General features: G+C 34.4%; 2 protein-coding genes across 4 annotated transcripts; one reads left to right on the top strand and one right to left on the bottom strand.

Annotated features, from left to right (window-relative positions):
• Positions 1-38: 38 nt before the first annotated feature.
• Positions 39-16,307, bottom strand: Mppe (Metallophosphoesterase). Of its 3 annotated transcripts, none has more exons than XM_089631123.1 (7): positions 16,181-16,307; positions 12,749-12,926; positions 6,958-7,170; positions 4,051-4,213; positions 3,180-3,431; positions 2,377-2,614; positions 39-391 (listed from the first exon to the last, which is right to left on the bottom strand). In XM_089631123.1, exons 2-7 carry the CDS (start codon positions 12,763-12,765, stop codon positions 213-215), a joined length of 1,062 nt encoding a protein of 353 aa, XP_089487249.1. In that variant the 5' UTR covers positions 12,766-12,926; positions 16,181-16,307; the 3' UTR covers positions 39-212. The 3 variants fall into 3 exon arrangements, with proteins under 3 accessions (XP_089487249.1, XP_089487251.1, XP_089487252.1); XM_089631125.1 differs by having other exon boundaries at positions 16,187-16,304; XM_089631126.1 differs by lacking the exon at positions 39-391 and having other exon boundaries at positions 2,483-2,614; positions 3,319-3,431.
• A 1,359-nt stretch (positions 16,308-17,666) lies between these two features.
• On the top strand, positions 17,667-23,554 carry LOC149424020 (uncharacterized). The gene is made up of 3 exons (XM_089631122.1): positions 17,667-17,963; positions 18,062-18,158; positions 19,562-23,554. Exons 1-3 carry the CDS (start codon positions 17,857-17,859, stop codon positions 20,099-20,101), a joined length of 744 nt encoding a protein of 247 aa, XP_089487248.1. The 5' UTR covers positions 17,667-17,856; the 3' UTR covers positions 20,102-23,554.
• The last annotated feature ends 24 nt before the right edge of the window (positions 23,555-23,578 follow it).

Genomic DNA, 23,578 nt, shown 5'->3' with positions numbered 1-23,578 from the left:
AATTCGTAACCTTTACCGTAATGATTTATGATTTGAATAATTAATGATTTATGATTTTAATAATTAATGATTTATGATTTTAATAATTAATGTTTTTTGTATTCGATACACTCAAACAAAATATTGCACTATGAAAGAGGGGTTAATTTGTAGATCTGTAGCAGTAAAAATATAGACCTCAAAAAGCAAATATAATTTTTATAAGGATTTCATTAAACCTTTGAATAAGTGGCACTTACGCGACATGCTCGAGTCAGGGCTACAGTTTTACTTATAAATAATACAAAAAGATACAAACACAATACAACAAGGGCTAGCAGGTAGAGTTTGAGGTGGTGAAATCGAAGTGGCGACCATAACACAGCAAACTGAATCTTCTGATTGGCCGTATCTAAAAATACAATAAATCAAACATTATTATTTAAACATTTCATGTTATATGAGGCAGTTGACAATAATAAAGTTTTTTTTGTGAATCAGGTAATTCACTCTAAAAAGAGTGCTTAGTGCCGTTAAATTTACGATAGATGGTTATAATTATAAGGGGACAGGACATATCAAATATTGAAGTCATTCAAGTCTATGAACTTATATACGTAGATCTGAAAAAGCGCGAGAATTGTTGAGAGACATCAAATACTAAGGGGAGACTGGTGATTTTAGTAAGCAAACGATATATGCCTTTGAAGGAAGAATAATTTTTACAATTGAAGATGACATGGTCAAGAGTCTCCTCCTCCACACCGCTCTGGCAGAATAAACTATGCATCTAGAACTCGGATTTTGAACAAATGAGCTGCAAACGGGCAGCACCCAAATGTCATTCCAGAGATACGGGAAATAAATCTTTTTGATTAATTTTGGCCGTAGAATCAAAGTTATATTATATATTAATATTCAAAGTATATGATTTTGTATTCCAGTTTAGACAACCCAGTTCAGTATCTGTCCAATTTTCTTCCCAGGAACGAGACATGTTGGATTTAAGAACAGAGAAGACATCGGATATAGGAATTCTAAAATCTAAATGATTGTTCCAAGTTTTGCGAGAGAATCGGCTTTCTCGTCAGATAACAAAAGTTGATTTCTTCCTAAATTTATTTAAGTTATTGAATTATCGTTTGCGCTTTCTACATTCACGCACTAATTGGTAAGTGCGTCTATATAACTTTCAACGCTAAGTGTAAATCCGGCAACAGTTTTCATGCTAGCCATAGGGCATAGATTCAAATGGATCAAAAATTGTTTTTGACTACCTACTCCAGTTTTAAATATGTGTGTTGAATATGGGTGACAGAGCTTCCCATGTTTACATATTGGAGTTTTCCTAGCCCTCACTGCTCAAGGCTGGCAGTGAACTTGTTAATATAACAAGCACTTATTCATGAAGAAATGAACACAAAAATAGATATTGAATATCACGAAAAATGTAAGAAAGTAAACAGTTTTTAACGGGAAAATCAGATTTTCAAAAAAATAGTCTATAGAAAATGTCCTACTTCATGGACAATAGTCTTATGTTGGGGGTTTAGGATGAACCATATTATCTTTCTTCAGTCAAAGTTTGCAGTGTCCATCAACAGGAAAAATGTGTTGAATACTTATTCTTGGGTTTATTTATGTATCGGCAGTATCTCTTCATAGTCATATGTTGTAACGCAGTTACTTCAAGAAATGTGGATGGACCTTGTTTTTGTGCAATGGCAAGTTAAGCCTGGCGGAAGTGGAGACAGAGGAAGCGGGGAGGTGACGTCGTTCATCATTCCCCCGTTGACGGCGTGATCTCCTGCGTTCATTGTCTACCAAAATGATGAAAAATGGCTGCCATGGTTGGTGCGGGCGTTTCCTTTGTTTAGTGCGTGATCCGTGTTGAAAAGAACCCCTGATAATTATGGCGAGAGCCACGTTGTCATCATCACGCTCATGTGTACGCAGTTCCGGACACAGGGATGGACCTTGTTACCTTCATTTCAGAATAAATCCTGTAAGAACATGCTTGGAAGAGAATGCTACCTTCAACCAGAAGAACACGCGTTTGTAAATTCCTTTCTTTTTCTCTCTCCCTGATTTTATATGATAAATATATTGATATTTGTTAGAAGCATTTCTTCTTATTTTTATACTTTCATTAATCAAAGAGATGAAATCTTCGCCCCTCTGACTGAAAACAGTATCGACTTGTTCTACGGATCCTGAGTTTAATTTGCTTCATGCTCTCGTTAGATTTATCACACGTAAAAAGATGAGTGACATTTTTCTACGTCGCATTATTATAAGTGACATCCTCATTAATGTGGCTCTTTACTTGACTCAAGAAGGAGGGGGAGCGCAACACATCACAACATCCTAAAACATAACCAATATGCAGGAACATACCAATAACTGCAGCGCCATATCCAACATCCCTGGCTCCCATTCTATAGGAACATGTCGGAATGATGAATTCATGAAATTCTTCGGGTTTCAATTCAATTTCCATAACTTGGTTGTCATCTTGCGGTCTTAGAATCTTAATTCTGTTCTTCTTGAACAGATTATCTATTGTGGCCTCCAAGTAAGAAGCTAAATGTCTGTGGCCAGAGAATATGACTGCCGGTTGAATGCTGGTCAAAACCTACAAACAAATCATAATATCAAATCCATAACTTTTATGTATTAATATTTACTATGTATTACGTAATGTCAATTAATGCTTTTAGTTAAATACGCAGATTCCAAATACATTATATAAAGCCTAAAGTAGTTTGTAAATAAAACAATATGGTTACAAGCCTACTTATTTCAGGCAGTATAAAAGGTATGCATATTTTCTAAATAAGCTATAAACCCATGGTTTTTACTGCATTTACATACTTATACATTTCAGTAAGCTTATCTTATGATCTGAAATGATCATAAGTCGGTACCTGCTCCGAGTATCGAATTCAAATCAGATTGTTAGCTGAGCGTCTTACCCACAGTGTCGCACAGGGCTCGACCATCTCTATACTGAGCAAAGGGCTAGGAACTACAAAACTATAATTATTTGAAACATATTGTTTTTTAAAACAAAGCTATTCCTACGGTCTACTTAAATATAAATACATGTAACTAATATTCTATGTGTTTCTAATTATCAGAACAGCGTACTAATTAAATCAATAAAGCACTTAAATTAAGTAATAGAAAACATGTCTTACGTTTGCAGAGAATCTGTCGGGAGTAAGGAGTAGAGGCATGTGCGAAATTGCTACTTTGGTGACGTTTGATGATGGATAGCTATGCGGTGAATCGGGAAGCAATTGGGTGAGATAATTGGTTTTGTATATGTCCACGTACTTGACACTTATCACATCGGGCTGGTTGAAAGCCGCATTGAACATCTTTATCTTTTCAGGGTGAATTGGTTCATTTTCTCCGCCGATATCATTGTCTCCTGGTATCCAGACATGCTGACAGATAAATTATTAGGTCCATTGTAAATAATATTGAAACAGATACTAAACTAGTCCCAGCGAAAGCTTGTACGTACGTCATCGGCGTTCGTCCTATTCATTCTCATGCGTCTTGTTTGAAAATGAAAAAGACTGAAGATACTACAACTATGACACCACGTACAATCTCTCGCTAGGACGGTATAAATGCATTCTTGTAGTACAAGCAGAAAACTAGTGAATCTACGTCATACTTGGAGCCGATTTTGTGATATAACAATTTTTGAATTGAGCTTTCGGTTTCGAGTAAATCGAGTCCTTTTTGAGATTTTTTTAATCAAATATGTCGCTAGGGGGTTAATATCGGCCATTTAATATCTTCTAAAATGCGTGGAAGAATAGACCCAACTTCAAAAGTCTTTTAACCCTGTAGTTCAAAAAAAATCAAAATACTCAGATTGAAAAAAAAAATTGTTTTGGGTTCTTTTTGTGATTTAGATTCACCAGTTTCTCGCTTATACTACGAGTTTCTGGACACCATGTATATTATATAAGAATCCAAATCAATCAAGTGAATTTGGGTGGTTAGATTATGTAATCACTTAATAGATATTTGAAGCTAGTAATTATGTCATACTTTTATAGGATACTCCGTGTTGAAGATGTGAGGAATTCTCTTGGCATATCTGTAGAACTCTGGCCTCGAAGCGTAAGATCCTTCATCCATCAGGTCCCCGAGAAACACAACAACATCCGGCCTGAGGTATGACACCACTCTGGCGTATGTTTTGGCAAGAAACCTGGAAAAATAAACAAATACAGATGTAGGGAATGTGAAAAGGATGAAGAGACTCTAATATCCCGCCCCGGTCCCGGGAACACATATTGTGGAACCAGGAGACGGAACTTCTTAAGACGGAACATCTTATGATCACACTTAAGAAGTTTTGTTTTTCGGTACCTTGAATATTCATACAAAAAAACTGCTTCCCGCCTAAGAAGTTTTAAAAGTTCGGTGGTGAATCTATTACAAACGAAAACTATTGGCAAAATATAGCTGAAAATGTTTCCTTTTTCCTAAAGTCACAAAATTTATCACTTTCTTATTGTCTTTATCCCATTTAAGAGGTTTTAGAAGTTCGGCAGTGCAACCATCATAAACCGAAACTAGTGTCGCAACGTAGGTACCTGGAATGAACCTTTTCTCAACAGTTATAAAATGTACAACTTTATTAAGCTGATCAGCGAGTTACACAGTGGCAACTCGAGATTTTTTTGTGATTGTCATGATTGATAAAATACAAAATTATTGATGTTGTTGTAGCCAGAAAAAATAAAATATTTTTATTTCATTTTACCTACGAAATTAAAAAATACATAATACTAACTAAGTATACAAGACTAGAAAAAAATCATCCTTTAAAAAATTGCAAAAATTGGATCCCACCTAAAATGTTTTTTTTTTGTTCGGTCCCTCGGAAAACTTCTTAAGAGAGTTTCACTGTAACCAAAGAAATCCATACAGCAGAATGCAACACTATAAAACTTAATGATACCGGATTACTGGGATGAAATATAAAATATGAAGTATGCAATTTTTCACCTAAGTATCATAATTGGGTGGGAAAAGGGGATGGAGGTGGTTTTTCGAAATCTAATATAGACAGTGACCTTCCTCTAGTTTTGAAGGTCAAGTGAACAAAATTTCATCAATCTCAGATTAAAACTGTAGATTTATATAAAAACAAAGCCACCCACAAACATTCTTCTATATATATCGATAGATAATTTAGGCAAATTATATTATGATTTTTTAAATGTCAGTCAGTTTGTATAGGTAGCAGCATAACATAATGTGTTTCTATTGTAAACTAAATACTCTTAATATATTGTTTGCGATTTCCTCAGCCAAAATATTATTATGATTGATTTTTGGGTTACTATTATGTTGTAGTGCGCTTCCAGCATTTTTGGGTTACAATTATGTTGTAGTGCGCTTCCAGCATTTTTGGGTTACTATTATGTTGTAGTGCGCTTCCAGCATTTTTGGGTTACAATTATGTTGTAGTGCGCTTCCAGCATTTTTGGGTTACAATTATGTTGTAGTGCGCTTCCAGCATTTTTGGGTTACTATTATGTTGTAGTGCGCTTCCAGCATTTTTGGGTTACAATTATGTTGTAGTGCGCTTCCAGCATTTTTGGGTTACAATTATGTTGTAATGCGCTTCCAGCATTTTTGGGTTACTATTATGTTGTAGTGCGCTTCCAGCATTTTTGGGTTACTATTATGTTGTAGTGCGCTTCCAGCATTTTTGGGTTACAATTATGTTGTAGTGCGCTTCCAGCATTTTTGGGTTACTATTATGTTGTAGTGCGCTTCCAGCATTTTTGGGTTACTATTATGTTGTAGTGCGCTTCCAGCATTTTTGGGTTACTATTATGTTGTAGTGCGCTTCCAGCATTTTTGGGTTACTATTATGTTGTAGTGCGCTTCCAGCATTTTTGGGTTACTATTATGTTGTAGTGCGCTTCCAGCATTTTTCTACAGAACCACATTTCAAAGGTGTCCTTGCGCTTTCTTTTGTTTTTGTTATTCGGCTGTCAAAATATTTTCAATTGGGTTTCTTCAATGTTTTTGTTTTTGTTATATAAAGAGATACAAATGAGAAAAACCTATGAGAAGTGATGCACGAAGCATTATTCTCAAGATTTTGGAATTCATGGACTTTGATAATTATTTCACTAAAGTAGCTAAATACATTTGACTATAATTTAACTTGATTGGTGACTGTATTGTTCAAAGAATAGATTTATGGATTTTAATGTTCTTATTATAATAATAATAACATAGGGTTATTTCACTTCAAGTGCGCTTTATTATAACACACTAACAAAAAATAGTAATTTAGTATTAGTGGTCATATTCTTAAAATTATTCCTACAGCCTTACCCAATACAGATCTTATTTTATAACTAGAATAAATTAATTATGAAATGAACCTACATGCAACCATATATTTTTCTGATTTTTCTGTTTGAGAATTGCTAATATTGTCTCCAATGATTAAATATTACAATGTGAGGTTTTACTCATTAAGTTATTCCAAAAATAAATTGAATAAATTAGACTATTCAGATATATGTCCCGTCAGTGGCTGAGTTGGCATCGCGTTTGGGTCCCACCCTGGCGTAATGTGTTCAATTCCTCGGCTGGCCAAGTCCTCCATTACAACACAAGCAACATTTTCCGCTTACAGTGGTGGTAGTAGGAGATTTTCAAATATTGTCAGGTTATTCGTAACCCTGGAATGTTTGTCTTTCTTTTAAAAAAAAATTATTTTATGAATTAATTTATCCAAGGAACGTCCAGAGATTTATTTGGCACTGATATCGTCAATGTCTACAGTGGCGAGGCCACTGACTACAAAGTTAACTGTGCCTGACTTAATTCCTGTAGTGCCGGATTAAAAATATTCAATTATAGGTTCAAAGGAAGAAGTCCAAATACAGGCTGTCATAATTAATTATAAGTAAATATTCATACCCATCACTGTCCCAGTTGAAGATTAGTGTCAATAGCGGATTTTCACTTTGCTCTCCCAATATCTGAGGATCAGCCACTAGGAGAATTTTAACACAGCCATCTTCATTAGGACACTCCAATGTTGGCCATTTCAAAGTCTGCAGATAATACGTTAACCATTCATTGTAAATTACCACAAGAATGGCTGCCAGGAGTATTATTTTGAAGTGATATCTAAAATTTAAAAAAAAATGCAATGTATAAAATGACAAGAAATGTGATTTTAAGAACATGGGCTTCCTGCCGGTTGGCAAGTCCATAAACATGTTGGCATTACTATGTTTAAAAATATCTCTAAAATCAGACTTACTGAAAAATTAACTGTAAAGATGCTTCTAAAATTATTTTAGCCAGGCTGAAGGACCAACATTTTTTTACAGGTGTAAATACAATGAGGTTATCTCCTAATTTATTTTTATTTTAATATTTTTTTACATTTAAAGAGTTATTAACCTCTAAGGGAGTTTTTGAGATAAGAAAGTGTACAAAAGAGTGAGATTTTTTAGTTTTATATAATATCACAATAACCCAACTAATCTGATATTAATGAATAAAAAAAACTATTTAATTTGTTTAATAATTGCAAATTGACTTTGTGGCTTCATTTAATTATATGAAAATAAAATACTTTGTATGCACCACTATTTAACCCCCAGCCGGCGGGAAGCATCTATAATCATTTCATCGCGCTTGTCTCTCATGCGGGAGCCAAATATAGTTATTTCTCGTTTTGAGAGTTTGCTGTATGGCGTACAAACACGATACAGAACCAAAATTAATTGGTAAAAATTCCCATTCACACCTCTAGTGACATCTATAGAAATATGTTCAGTAAATTTATTTGTTTATCTTGAGTAAGGACTTCAAGCGCCCGAGGCAGGTTTTCCCCTTCAGCTCTTTTCAAATTTGCCGCGTCCGTTCAAACGATCTTGCTCGGCGCACATGCACAATAGACTATCACTGCCATGTTAGTGGAACCGTGCGCCGCTTTTCATTTTAGGCTGATTTTGAGACGGTTTTTTAGCAATTGTGAATTTAAGAATTTCATTTTACAATCTCATTTTGCTGGAATAAAAATATTTTTTTTAATATATAAACGCATTAGAGCTCTTAAACCTAAAAAAAATACATTTCTTTTTTGAGATTTGCAACCAGTGTATGTTACGCTACATCTTGTTTCGTGTTTTAGAGAATTTACGTATTGGTTTATCTTATGTTTATTTTATGCTTTATCAATGTTTTTTTATATAAATATAATATTTTAACTAACATAGTGCCCAGGAAATAGATTTTTTAATTGATTAATATTTTTTTAAATATGATTGTTTCGTTATGAGGGAAAACATTTCATCGTTATTCACAGATAAAATAATGTGACAAACGCAAACAGACGTAAGTACCGCCGCCCTATACGGCCCGGCCGGCATTGATATTCAGTAATGTTTTATCTGCTCATCTTTCATTTTGTTTATATAAACATCGCCCCAAAACAATTATTTTTAAGTTATTTATGATTAGTTAAGATATGGATCCGTAATTTGAGCAAGGTTTACCTAAAGAATGATCATAGGAAATATATTTCATTACAATTTTAAAAAGTATTATTGGTCGGCGAGACGAGGTGAAAAAATGTAGCGCGTGGAGGTGAAATCACCCATACATTTGAACGCAGACTAAAGGTTAATCAAAAAGGATTGACATGTTTCAACAACATGTCAATCCTTTTTGATTAAGTAGTGGTGTGCACAAAGTATTTTATTTTCTTAAAAACTATTTAACGTTATTATTAATAACCAATATTATTAGTAGGGGGATTTCTAAAAACTCCGCTTTATGGTGTTTTTTGCTTCCTCTCCTTCCTTTCCTTTTTTTTTATTTGTTGTAAAGATTAACTTTAAAAATACCTAAACAACATTCCTTTATGCATATTTTTTTACAGACATCTCCTAGAGGTTAAGAGGAACGGCTGCGGTGCCTGTTTCATACAAAATTTTAATTTGGATTTACGGCTAAAATACTAGAGTAAACTGTTTTTTTTTTTTTTTAGTTAAAAGACATGGTAAATATAAAGTACCCATATGGATCAGATTTTCGATTTTTGCCTTAAATTATAGAATATAGGCCCCAGAAGATGACGATTTTACATGATTTTACGAGGCATCTTTGGCAATTTTTTGTGACCAAATGGAAGATATTTTTTGAAAAAATCTCACATATCCCGTCTCAGGCATATAATGAACTATACAATAAAATTTGAATCTTCACTGAAAAAAGTTTTATTTGCTTCAAAAGCCGAATTTGGTGGCCACAAATTCAACGTATATTTAACTAGCTTTTTTGTTATTGTCTCATTCGCACTTTCTTGAGTCGGGCTGGCTAGAGTAGGTGAAGCACGGGCCGGGGGGCAGGGGCCCCGGAGAGATCGCCTGTCTAACAAATACATGCATACATACCTACGTCAATCGTCCTTCATTTTTTATTATTATTGCTAGTGTATGTATATGTGACATTCGCAGTCAGCCCGCGCGGACATATAATTGACGAATTTGTTACTTTGTTTACGAATAATATTATTTTTAAACTCCACAGTTTTTAACCGAAGCATCCCCAAATAATTTATTTCATTCAACATGGGTAAGTAATCATTATTTGAGCATTTTTAACAATGATAATTAGGTTATGAATTAGGGTACTTACGTTATTGATTTTTATAAAATGTTATTTGTGTTTTAGGTCGAAAGTGGATACGTGGTAAGCCACCCAGTATGCACCGGAAAAAGAGGAAGTGCAATGTCAAAAAGACAGAAAGAACTCGGAACAGGTGAAAATTAAATGCAATATTTATTATAAGTATTTATTTTTTACGGTAAAAATGTAATGTTTTTTTGTTGTTTTCAGTTCCGTAAATGATGTTAAAGATTGTCAGGCTAAATTTGCCAACAAGGATTTTTTCGATGCTAAAACATCGATGTGAATTGTGGGATTTTGAGCAAACGGTAAGCAAATAATTTTATTTTCACAAGAACAAACTCTCGAAAATGTACACAATAACATCAAGATACCATCTTTTGGTTAGTAGTGAGAGTTTCATTTTATTGCCGTTCAGCTTTTAGTTTTGATGACAGTGTTTTTACACATTGGTACAATTCAATATTACACCGACGATCTTTAATTAAAAGTGATTAAATTTAAGAATAAAAACCGTCCTCCATTTTTGCCTATAATTGCTTGTACTATTTTGTCGAATTTGTAAGTATAATCACTACACATATTGATCATACCTTGACAGTATAATATGCGGTCTTTTGTTTTCACGGTTTGATGCCTGATTTTTTTTCTTTTAGTACCGATGTGATTGAACCCGAAATATCGTCGCAGAAAATGTCATACGTATCACCCGACATTATATAACATATAAGTAATGCCTTTAGTTAGAAAATTGAAATTGGAAAATTTTGTGGTTGACTGACAAATTTTATGAAATTAAATTTTATTTATGTAATTATTTATTTGCTTATTTATATTGGAGTCTGTTCTTACTATACAACTACTACCTGTCCGACTTTTTTTTATTTTTCACCTTGTGCACATGTATTGTGTAGATTATAAAATAGGATTTTTTTCAGTATAAAAAATCTGGGACTAACTACCATAAATGTATTCCTCACTGCCTAGAATGGACGGAAATAATTATACCGATTCATTGAACATTTTTTAATAAAATATTCTTGTTGCTATTATTCTTGCTGTTATTGTGCTGCTATTTTTATGGTTATTTTTATTTATAGTTGTATTACTTAATTTTGTTGTTCACATAATATTCTTCTTACACAACACTTAAAAATATTCTCGACCAAAATCCCAGTGATAAAGTCAGTGCGTGTTCGGAATTATATACACAGCGACACGACTTTATAACTTTCTTCCAGATAAAATAAAAAAAATGTGATTCACAAAAATTTCAAAGGTAATGTAAAAATTAAAAAATAAAAGATTATGTCAAAGGTAAGGCCTTTACCGGTGCACTTACACAAATTTTAAGTAAGTGTATATTTCTATTCTCTACAATTATATTACTTACTGTTCATATATTATTTACTGCTGTTAATTCTATGTACTTATCTAATTTATAAACTTATACACCTATTATTACTATTATTATAATTTCGTCTGTGGCCACATGTACGATGCACGTGTACAATTTCCGTATCTCCTACAATAATACACGTATCTGCTAATTTAAATGAACTAAACAAAAGGGTGATTCCCCGTTTAGATGCAAATATATTCACGCACAAAAGAAAAAAAGCATTTCTCTTTTACTGGCCTTTTATGCGTGATATTGTCAGTGCCTAACGTGTACATGCGCATATACCAATACTATTAAAGAATAGGTCGGAAGCCCTTGTATGTCTGTGCTGCTAATGGAATGAACTAAACGAAAGGGACATTTCACCGACTTCGTGCAAATATTTAAGCATTGAACTTAATTTCTTTTTTATTTAATCTCATATTATCTAACTTTTTTTGATCGCTTGCAACGTCAGCCGTACTAAAAGCCAGGTACTCCCTCTCCGTTCCCCGCTGCACGCTCCGTTAGAGAGGGACACAGGACAATAATTATTTTTGCGGGAGTCGAAATTTCGTCCGCGAAAACAACGCTCTTAACAACAGTAAAATTAGTTTTTCGAAATCTCCACAAATCACTAAAATATGAGCTTTCAAAGTGAACTTGGATAAAACATACGCAATGGTGTCTCATGACATCACACAAGAGACGATTCAGTACAATTTATAATTCAAATGGCAGTGCTGCAGTACCGCTGCCGACGCCATAAGCTTTTCAGCCCGCTGCAAATATCTATATTTTGATGGCCTATATCTTCGGTACTATTTGTTATTTTCCAAACATTCTAAAAGTATTAATATTAACTAGCAGTTAAAAACCCGGGCACTTGGTTGGGCTTCGCCTAGTTTAAGTGATACTAATAACAGTTAACCTATAATAACCCAACCTAACCTAACCTAACCTATCATTTTATTATACATATATGCACATGTCAGATTAGAGATTTGTTGGCTAATTTTACAATCATTGAAGCGTTTCTAGCTTCCGATTGTGTTTCACGTTTTTTATTGGGTTGGCAGTGCCTACACTTCCTACAAATGCGCAAACTTCATATCAGTATTCTGTCAAAATGGTGCGAAATTATTATTAAATAGTAAATGCAAAGAGTTGTTGTTTATTGTCATTAAGTTGAATCAAATGCTTGTTTTCTTTTTAAATGCGTATTAAAACGGTTGTTGTTACCTAAAGAATAACCGTTGTTTGAATAAATTAAATTGTAGGTATTTGTTATGGATTATTTCAAATGAAACACTATAATTCGCTGTTATGCCGCCAGAGGTGCGCTCTGTCGGCCAATAGGGAAACTACTCCAGCGGCTGGTAAAGGAGGAATTGACATTTTCTAGGAACTTACCCGAAACATAAGATTTGAATTTGACCAATCAGAGGGCCGAAACCGTCCAGACGTTGGCGAAATAATACTATCAGATATTTGGTTGATATATATAGCATTAAAAATCACCTCAAGGGCACTCAGCATGCATTAATAAGAAATTTCACTGAAGGAGACGACTTCGCCCGCACTTAATTTATTGAACATTTGAACTTACAACTTTTAAAAATTACTCCACAAAATTTATTTATGTTAAATAATATAGTAAAAAATAATAGTGATGGTACTAACCTTTTTAAATACCGCATGAATATATTTTTCAACCGAGTTGAATGGTGGAATTTTGCCTGTTTCGATAGACCAATTTTAATCTTGGTATTTGTGTAGGTGAGTTATCATGGATTATTCATAGATTATCCATAGATTTATGAATTCACATGATAACATTATCTTTTAGGGCTGGGAAAACCTAAAAAAAAAATCTTTTCTATTATATTTGGAATATTCACCAATAATAGTTTAGACTGGCACCTCTGGAATGTGAGGAAATAATCGGTGCTAAATGCTGGCATGATAAATGCAGGTAAAACAAAATGAATTTGATACAGAGTGATGTAAAAATATCTCATTGCTGAAAAAACATTTTTTTTTAAAGGATGAAAAACAACATTCCCAGTGTACAAACTACCTGGCAATATTATTTTTAAATGTGAACAAAGTCTTCCCCATAATTCTTTTGTGGCTTTTTTTGTGTGGAAGAATATTTTATCAAATAAAACTATATTTAAACATACATCGAAACTATATTTAAACACATAATACATCCTTACACTTATCGCACCGGAGATGCGGAAGTTTTTTTTTGTAATGTGATAAAATATGTACATTTTTATTGATTTTAACTTTGTTTATGGAGTCGTTTTACAAAAGTATGCTTTAATTTCAGACAATTTTTTTATAGTTGGGGTGTGGTGGGTAATATGTAAAAATTTGAATTGAAATTTGTGTATTATTTTCAAAGATATAGCTGTTTCAAGGAAAATACATTTTCTCGAATGGGACCCATTGATGTATTAAATTTAGATGAGACATGTGAAAAATAGGTTCCGCTTTTTTACCTCCAACTCTCCCAATGCTCTAACTAAAACTCCGGTCTACACGCACCGCTTATCGCGTTCTATTAGTGGAGATATTAGTACGTAGTAGCGCCTCTAATTGTAACTCTATGATGGGACTCTTGTTTTCGCCCGCATGAAGTGTGTTAAGAAAACAATGTAAGTAGGTAATTAAAAAAATGTTATTAAAATTTGCATTGCATTTAATAAATTAAGTATTTTGAACATGTTTCAATTATACACGGATTTCGAGCTATGCTTATTTCTCCATACACTCCGAGATTCATGTGTCGCCCTGTACCATAGTAATTAAGGTCAAATTATTTGACCCTCATTCTAACTCAAATTTTGAGACTGAAGATTAGTGCCTTAAATAACAGAGCTTTTGTTTGTTGCATCTATAATAGAAGGTATATTTTCGATATGTATTTTACATACCATTGACTTTTCAGCTAATAGGCAAGGAAAGTTCTACAAAAATTAGTTGTTAGGTACTGGTTTGTTCTGGCGCAATTGAAACAGTCTGCTCTGGGCGACGACTTGCCAAGGTGCCGAGTAGTGCTGAGCAATGCCGAACACTGCCGAGCAGTACCGAGCAGTGCCGAGCAGCCAAGAAACTAAGGCACTGATAATACCTAACACAGTGCCCTTCATATTTTTACTAGTGCCAGGCGCTGTTTGGCTCTGGATTCTTGCTAAGCAAGCACCTGTTGTAGTACCCTTATGCAACCTATGGTGCAGGGTTATTTTTCTGTAATATATGTATATTATATTTTTACCGATTTGGGGAAAAATTAAAATACCCATCAGGGTAGACAGATAGAATCGTGGTATATTTGCTAAAATAAATATATTTAAAAGGGCAAAATTGACAGAATTCAATTTGAAGATGAAAAATATCATAGGACAGGGCCGGCCCTACGAGGGTGCAATTGGAGCAGTCCGCTCAGAGCGTCGAATTGCCAAGGCGCTGATAAAACCTGATAAAGCCTTTGAGATTATTTTTCATAAAAACGGGCTACACAAAAAAATACAAATCATCCGAATATTATTGATTAGTGTTCACCTACCAAGGCGTTTACTGGTTTTGACAAGGGGTGCCAAAACCGGCTCAGGGCCGGCCCTGTGCATATCATCACTATCAGTGGTAGTGATAATATCAACCAAATAAACAAGTGGGTAATCCCTACTACGACACTGACATAGATATACCACTCACTAGAGGTGAAGCGTATATACTAGAACAGATTTGTCAAAGATACTTTCACACTTAGTATTTGTTCTTAAGTATTGTGCGTAACGAGTACTGCACGTCTTGCGTATTCATAACAAGGGCGGAGGATTACTATAGGCATCTCGCTTACTCGCCTACATAAGAAGTAATTGAATACTAGGGAAACACTCTTCTTATGTAGGTGAGTAAGTGAGAAAGGATATGATACTGAATTTAGAACTAAAAGTCTCAGTACTCTTTCTCGCTTACTGGCCCAAATAAGAAGAGTGTTTTCCTAGTATCCAAATACTTGGGACACCCATAAAGTTTTTGACGTTCGAAGTACAAGTATTTTAATAATAACTAGTAAAGAAGAATAAAAAGTATTTTACTTTATTAATCTGCATATTCAGAAGTCGGACGAAACTCGATACAAGGTATGAGTTACCTACATAACGTGCATCTTTATTTGGGAGATTCTCAAAGTGTTAAAATATCGCACAGACTAGGGCTATCGTAAATTTGTGTTTTTGAGTGTTTAATAATATACTTTGTCAAGATTTCATTTAAATATTAGTTTATAAAAATGGCTCCATTTCGTAGTGTTGCATGGCGTGGGATCATTTTTTGGATAAGTTTGAATATTGTGCTGAATATATTTATGTAAAAAAAGACATTCTTTTAAGGCTTCAGTTTAAAATTTTATGCATTTGCAAAAATATATATATATAATTTTTTTAAAACGTAATAATATAATGTTTGGTTTATTATCAACCACAAGGGTATTTTTTTATATTAGCTCCACACAGGAGGCCCTGAGGAAAATAATTTCTCTCAGGGCCCCTATAATCTTTGGGGATGCTGTGTAGACTAATTATTTCACAATCTTTTAAATGGGAATATTATATAGTACGTTTGCGGTACGTTCCAAGTGGAAGATACTCTCAGTAACGCCCTGGTGTAAGACCACCATTCAGAATTTAAATGTTGCTTGAAATGGATTTAGTCGAGTTTGGTAACCATGTCTGAATAGCCAAGTACTTCCCCACCTTCTCCCCCTTCCCACTACCTTCAGCCTTACAAGATACCACAATTGGGGATGTCATTGTCTCAGTTTCCAGACTCAGTTTTGATGCAGGGAGCAGTTGGACGGTATTTGCATAAAACATTAAGAAGCCTTCCAAATTCATATTTTTTCTATCACATATTGATCTATTCCCAAATATTTTTTCTATCACGTATTGATCTATTCCCAAATATTTTTATCCCGTCAGGCGCCAGCACACGTCTCGTCGCAGTACTTATTATTACGGGCGACGTGCATGCTGGGTAGGTAAGTAGGTACAAGTGCGAAATACCAGGGAATTGGTATTTGGAATAAGTATTTATTCTTACTCGTACTAGTTGTTCCAAGTATCAAGACGAGCTAGTACGAATCACCTCTACCACTCACGACACTGATAACCATCTGATAACTGCTGATAACGAAAACATAAACATGACAGATGATGGATGACGGATGACGTAAACAATGAACTGCAATGAACCAAAAAAATATATTCTATGACGTAAATAATTTTGGTAATGTAAACACTCGTAAATTTTTAAAACATGAATACACACTTGAATCCACGTGTAAAAAGCATTATTATGGCATTTTTATTTGCACAACAATGAGATAAAAATGTCGATAACGTAATTATTTTTATACCACCTAAAAAATTCCACGTACATTATTATTATTGTAAATCCACCATAATCATGTCTTTTAAATATTGAAATGAGAACATACACCGGGGATATAATTAACTTTTCAAATCTGAGAACATTAGGTGATCGTAGTTTTTAGCATGAAAGCACATGGCATAAAACTTGCTGTGAAGTCGAATCTAAAAAAACATTGTTTGATTAATAAGTATTCTTCTGGAAATGTATATTTTGATTAGAACAAAAAATTGAAACAACTTACTTGAAACAATTGAAATAATTTACTGATTATATGAACGTATTTATTGATCATTCAAAAACTTTCATTCACGTACTGAGCCAATGAATATTTTTGTTATGAGTGAAAATAGAAAATATTCTACTTCAATATATATTTTTTAAGCTGGTTCTGCTACGCAAAGGGACAATCAGATTGGACATTTATCAGCATTGGTTCTGCTAAGAAAAGGGGCAAATCGGATTAGACATTTTTAGTATTGGTTCTGCTAATTAAAGGGGCAAATCGGATTGGACATTTATAAGTATTATAATAATTTATTATAAAAATTAATCTTTGCGATCATTTTAAATTTTCATGCAGTATGATAAATAATATTACTTATTATTTATTGTTATTAAGTTAAATTTGTGGAACTCCTTTTTAATTATTTATGTTATTTGGTAAAAATTATAATACATTTTTATTTTTCTAGTGGGAAGGCGAAGAAGACGAGGGAGAAAAGGGTGGGGAAGTACCTGGCTATTCAAATTTGGTCACCAAAGACGGCCAAAGCCATTTCAAGCACCGTTTCAATTCTATAATAATTTAAGTATTGAATAAATGAAAGAAAAACTTTAAAAAATAATTTTACTATCGATGTATTATAATAATAAAAAAATATTTCTCCGGTTCCTGAATTAGTTGTTCCTTTTTGTAATTAAACTGGTAGGAAATATTTTAAGAATAATCTAAACACATTTTGTAATCTAATTTCTCTTATGAAAATCGACATTCAATTGAGAAAACACGATATTTAAAATAATTTTACAACATTTTTTCATCTAATTTCAATCCAGAATATCGACGCGTAGATATATCATAGACAAAAAGAAAAAGATACAAAAATACCATAAATACCATTGACCGCAACATAGAGAATATAGAGACGAGCGCCATGGAAAACGTCCCGGTAAAAAGGTATGATAAAATTGACAGTTGAGTCCAGAGTTATGAGTATTTTTCTATTGTTGCCTTTTGACAAATATCATGCAAATAACGTGAGCAAATTTGTGCTTTGTGTCAAATGCGTTACACCGTGTTCACAGTACTGCGTTGAGCGTTATTGTTTTATATACTGCCGATAATGGATGTTGATACACCGAACACATTGAAAAGATGTAGTAGTGCACCTCTGATAAACGAAGTCGCCTCAACGATGTCTTCCTCACCGTCAACGAGTACCACTCCAAGGTATGGTTTATATCGTTGTCCTCGTAGGTTTAATTCATTACATCCGATTACAAATACCCAATTACTGTATTTGCCAAATTGCTTAATTTTGATTTTAGAGAGACATCGACATCACCCTTTAACATATTTTCCAATCACAACCAGCAGAGAACTCGAAGATTTAGTGCCAGCTTTAGTCCACACATTCACTCGCCGGTAAGTTTATCATAACTTCTTCCCTAGTATCGAGGTTACTTGACAATTTCGTATCATTATGTATCACATTCGGATTTAGCCATTATTGTTTATTTTTTCTTATTTTGCTGTCAAAATATTTTATTAAAGCTGCCTGTTGTCATGCAAATAATTTTATCGTATCTTCCTTAACGTTATTTAACGTAATGTATTGACAGTTTCGAGATTGCAGATTGGGCATTTTGGAAAAAAAAAGCTTTCAAGATTTCTGTGAGATTTTCCGAAAAACTTTATTTCATGAATAATTTGTTTATCGAGAACAGTATGTCGGAGGCTGTGAGAGTTAGAGGTGTTTATGTAATTAAAAATATTCATTCATTCATCATCGGCCACTGTTGTTCAATGGAAGGCTGTGTGGATTTTCACACTATGCTTATTTTACATATTTGGAATTATAATGGACATTATCATTTCCAAATAACGTCAAATTGTTTTGTGGGTAAATATTTCTCTAACCGCTGCACTTTTAATAGGCACATATTATGGAAATTATACTTCGTTTCAACATAAAACTACAATTTACATCGGGATAGATGGTAAAAGATGCATTATAATTCCATTTTTATTCAATCAAAGTTTAAAATTACATTATAAAACGATTCCTTTGCCGCCATTTTGTGCCTTTGTATGAAATGAAGCCTTTTGAAGTTTCGTTTCAATCTAAGTACGCATAAATTACTTAATTAACTCAAACTAAAAACCTATTTTGTGCTTGTAAATAGTTGTTGCTTGTAGTAATTGTTGATACAAAGTGTAATACCCATAATCTGTGCCTAAAAGTGCGGCGGTTAGGGAAATAGTTACTGTTTTGTGCAGTAAATCTGAAGTTAAAAAAACTGACCGGTCTATAGCAGGGTACTCATCTAGCCGTGTAACGTAACTGATACTGTATCAAGTGAGTACGTAGGCGCGAGCCTACTGCGAGCCGCTCGCGGGTGGAGCGCAGTGTGATTGCAGCGAGCCGCCGACGGCGGATTCACTGCGATCACACTGCGAGCACTAAAGGCGGATCCGGGAGCTCGTAGCTGGATACGCGGTTACCGTGGACGAGCCGTACCCACTTGCAGATTGATACAGTATCAGTTACGTTACACGGTGCTACATTCTTGGTGAGTACCCTGCTTATTGTCTGGGAGTGCAAAGATAACTGGGCATCAATTTTTTTTTGCAATTGGAAATTGCACAATTTTATTAATCTAAACAATGTTTTAATGAATGTACAAAATCTCTTTGGCGAGTTAGTGAAGAGTTCCTTCTAAAGGGGACATAAATATTGTTGCCACAATAAATACATCAGCGACATTTGTAGTGGTGGTAAAAAGATGCGGGGCTGCTGATTAAAGTTATAACAAAATTAATTTTAGAATGGAACGGGACCTCGAATGACACCTAGAGTCAGTCAGCTTCGTCAAGAAGAATGCGCCGATGTCACAAACGTCAGGGAGGTGGCGCACGAACGGGAGACACACAGCGCCATGCAGATGAGTCAGTCGTGGGAGGACTTGACCCTGATGGGGGGGGCCTCCAACAGCTCCAGCGGACCCATGTCGCCCACCCGGGTCCCGCATTTCTCCCCCGGGGTGTCTCCTTCCCCCACGAGGAAGGCCTTCACCACGCGGCGTAGTCTGTCCCCCATCGCCATGCGCCCCTCCTGCCTGAGTCCCGTGAGTCGGCCGTCCGGGCTGGTGTCCATGAAGCGAAGATTTGAGCTGGAAGACGCTCCGGCCGCTAAGCGCTGCTGCTGGTCTACCGACCGTCTCACCCCCTCCACGCCTGACTCCAGTGTGGACTCGTCGTCGGGCTTCACTTTCCGGCCCGTGTCCCCGCGTGCCCCCTCGCTCCCCCCGGCGCTCCCCACCCCACTGCCCACACCGCAGAACCGCACCTCTCAGAGTCCCAGCTAATACAACTCTCACATCCGGCTATCTCTTATAGCTCCGCAGCCAAAGGAACATTTGTATATATGCATCACATTTAGCTCTTGTAGAATTAGAGCTACGTACGCAATCCAGTTGTAACTGTACGATTCTTTTTCCATACAATTTATTTCCTGTAAATTGTGTCTAATATAATATATTCTGTACTATCTTTAAATTTCCTCATCTTATGTTTGAGCTTTCTAAACTTAAATATGTTAAAATACAAAGGTACCTATCTAAAGTTCCCGGCAGTAGACCTCGGACGCTGTCGGGTTCACTCTTGCTGTTTATTTACAGATCAGAATATTGCCATGTAAAATAAGGTGTTAATTTTGTATAGACTTAGTTGAATTTAAAATACTGTAAATTAATTTTAGTGTTTGATGTTTGTATCGGTAGATTGTTTAACATTTCCTTTGAATACTATGTATGTTCAAGTTATTAGCGGAATCTCATTAGACATTTTTAATAAAATGGAGAAAGACCTAACCGTAGATAGAAAAACAATATGCAACCCTGTTGCTGAAAGCATCGGAACTGGGAGTGGAACTAAAGAGCAATGTGGAACTGGGGAATACAGTTCTTTAATATTCCTTACTGGGGGTCTTAAATCTTCTTAAATCTTGAATTATTATGTTCCTAATATGTATTTTGAATAACTTGCATCTTTTTCCTTTCTTCATACTGTTCTGTTCTGACAATTTGTGAGCTTCAAAAGCTAAAAACAAACATGTATTCTAATAATAATTCTTCTGAAAATGCAACAGGATCCAGTTCTAAATATAGCAAATGTGCCTAACAAATATTTATAATTTAGCGTTTGCTGAAATTAATAATGTGTAATCAATAAACATTTCATATTTAGTTCAATTAAACTTCCTGGATTTTACCAGGAGTTATCGAATCAGTTTTGATTGCTACAAATATCAAGGCCAAAAATTTGGTTATCTCGAAAAGTATTTCAATTGTATAAAAAATATCTACTCTTTTGGTCATCTGAAGGTAACTTATTGGTTTATCTTATGATTAAGCAAATCATCAATGCTAATTATTTATTGCCACGTAATTCTTATCTGGCCACTGTTTAGTATAAGAAACTGCTATATATCCAGTTTACCACAAAATGACTTAGGACGGGTTGTTTCACAGAATTTGAACAATTCATCAATTTTCAAGTTCTGTGAAAGTTCTATACAAATTCTGTTATATTTCAGTCCTGTGAAGCAACTGGTCCATAATGATATAATAACCGCACTTGAATAGGACTTATACACAACCTGAAAATTAACGTTGAAATTTTATGAATTGTTCAAATTCTGTGAAACAACCCAACCTTAGTATTTGAAAAGAGCTTGAGGATGTGACACATGAGCTGATAGATTTGCACCTTATAAAACGGTTTTATTGTCTTTTGGAAGCAATCACAATATAGAGTTTCAGATTTTTAAAGAGAAAAATCAACTCATTGAAAGTTTTCTGAAGAAATGTTATATCCGTTGTGTCGTGTATGTAATACAAAATCTAACTTAACTTCAATACGGGTCGGCTGCTTTTGGGGATTTGGAATTAAGTGCCACGAATGATGTTAATTCAGCAGGATAATATGAACTTGTGATATTTCAAAGTGAAGCAAAAATAAATAGTGCATACAAACTTTTCTTTAATAATATTTTTCTTTAGTTAGTACATATTTAAATGTATCTTTTTGAATAATACATACCACTTTCATATCTCTTCCAAATATTGTATGTGTCATAATAAGTGCTTATGTTTATTAAGCACATTTTATTTAGATTAGATTTCACCAGTGCAACTTAAGGTTTATGTTGTAACAGTAAAGAATAGACCACAGTGGCATGTTTAAATTAAAAATCAGATTTTAACCTCTTACCTCTGTAGTGTACGATTTTGATTTGGGAGGTTGCAGGTTTGATTTGTGCCAAAATAAAAATATTCATTACTCTATGAATTTCATGGTCCTCTGGTCTAAATTACTTTCTTTACTGATGTCTAGGAACAAACCCATTGCAGAATTTTTAAACTTGTGTCACTGTTTTTCATTCTCCAATCATAACAAAAAATTGTGTGCCACCATTATTGTATCGATGTTTGTACATATTTCCTTTAATCTTTTAATTGTTTCTGTAATCTATAGACATCCCTGATAATTGTTAAGCAGTCAATAGCATCGTGTTCCCACTGACACAGGCTAATTCGCTTTGTTTATTATGTAGCGTAGGTTCATACTTTTACTAACCCAGTGAAAAAATTATTTCATATTTGTAAAATGCATTAACATTGTGGATCATTAACAATGTAAACACATTTGTTTGGTTTCGTAAGAACCCTTCCTTCCGTCGGGAGAATATTAAAACTAACTTAAGATACGCAATACTGATAGATATATTTAAATGTTTGGGTGTTGGAGTGGGAGGTGAACAAAGGTGAAGAGGTAATTAGGGGATTTCTGGAAAGAACAGCGGTTTAGTGGAAATATGTCTAGAATAGGACTAAAAGATACATTTATTTGATTATTCAATAAACTAGAGTTTTCTGTTTTCAAGTGCTTTTAATTTCCAGTAAAACGCAGAAATTCTTCCCAGAAATCCCCTTCTTTCCTTCATCTCTTGTTGAAGGAAGGTTTCTTCCGAAACTGGTTGAGAGTAAAAAATTAAAGTGGTTTAAAAGAAATTTATGTGTTCGTATTGTAGAAAATTATTTGTTTGGCTGCAATTGAACTGAAGGCCTCACGTTGATTTACAACAAAATGCAGTTTATTGTTTATCTGCACATAGATTTGAAGATCTACAAGCTTGTAAGTTTTGTATGAATTACAACTTAAAATGGCTATAATTTTGAAAAAAAAAGTTTATTATAAATTTAGTTATTAAATGCTACTTGTATGTGGGGGCTTAGGTTCACAAGGTGTTTTTACCTATAAGATAGGCCCCTGTGATCTGAAGCCCCCAATGCGTGAGGTGATGAAACAGCACACTGTATTTTCATGAGAATCCATCTGCACTACATTATTAGTTTGCTAAACACATGTTGAAGGTCTTCTCCTAGGTTGAAAATGCAGGTCAGGTACTGACTTGTCCTCACTATAATGCCTATGTGACAGACCACGCTGTATTCTCGTAGCTTGGCCTATTTCAGCAAATCGCTCACCATAAATTCCCCTTGGGAACGTATGACGAGGGACATGCTGAAATAGGCTAAGCCACGAGAGTGTAGCGCAAGGGTGTCAGACCCATTACGGTATGTTTACCTTTGACAGTAAGGGTTGTCTATTATTATTTATTCCTCATTATATTTATTCATGAATGATCAGCTTATGATATTTTTTGAAAAATGAAAATGTTTTTATTTAAAAATAAAACATCATTTTGAACTAATACCTTTCCTTGTCATCACATTTTTATGGGGGTTGAATAAAAACTTGTGTCTTCAATAATCTGACTT

Source organism: Hesperophylax consimilis, chromosome 4 (assembly GCF_061612785.1).
Source record: "Hesperophylax consimilis isolate HC1 chromosome 4, BYU_Hcon_1.0, whole genome shotgun sequence".
Lineage (NCBI taxonomy): Eukaryota > Metazoa > Arthropoda > Insecta > Trichoptera > Limnephilidae > Hesperophylax > Hesperophylax consimilis.
The sequence above is the reverse complement of the archived record's forward strand: the minus strand, read 5'-3'. Positions and strand labels throughout refer to the sequence as shown.

Bases quoted from the DNA above. Each gene is read 5' to 3' on its own strand.
- Mppe (XM_089631123.1), bottom strand. The intron at 4,214-6,957 runs GTATGAATATTT...TTATTTTTCCAG, and splicing joins TTCAACTGGGACAGTGATGG to GTTTCTTGCCAAAACATACG. The intron at 392-2,376 runs GTATGTTCCTGC...TTGTATTTTTAG, and splicing joins ATATGGCGCTGCAGTTATTG to ATACGGCCAATCAGAAGATT.
- LOC149424020 (XM_089631122.1), top strand. From the start codon at position 17,857: ATGGATGTTGATACACCGAACACATTGAAAAGATGTAGTAGTGCACCT. The intron at 17,964-18,061 runs GTATGGTTTATA...TTTTGATTTTAG, and splicing joins TCAACGAGTACCACTCCAAG to AGAGACATCGACATCACCCT. The intron at 18,159-19,561 runs GTAAGTTTATCA...AATTAATTTTAG, and splicing joins GTCCACACATTCACTCGCCG to AATGGAACGGGACCTCGAAT.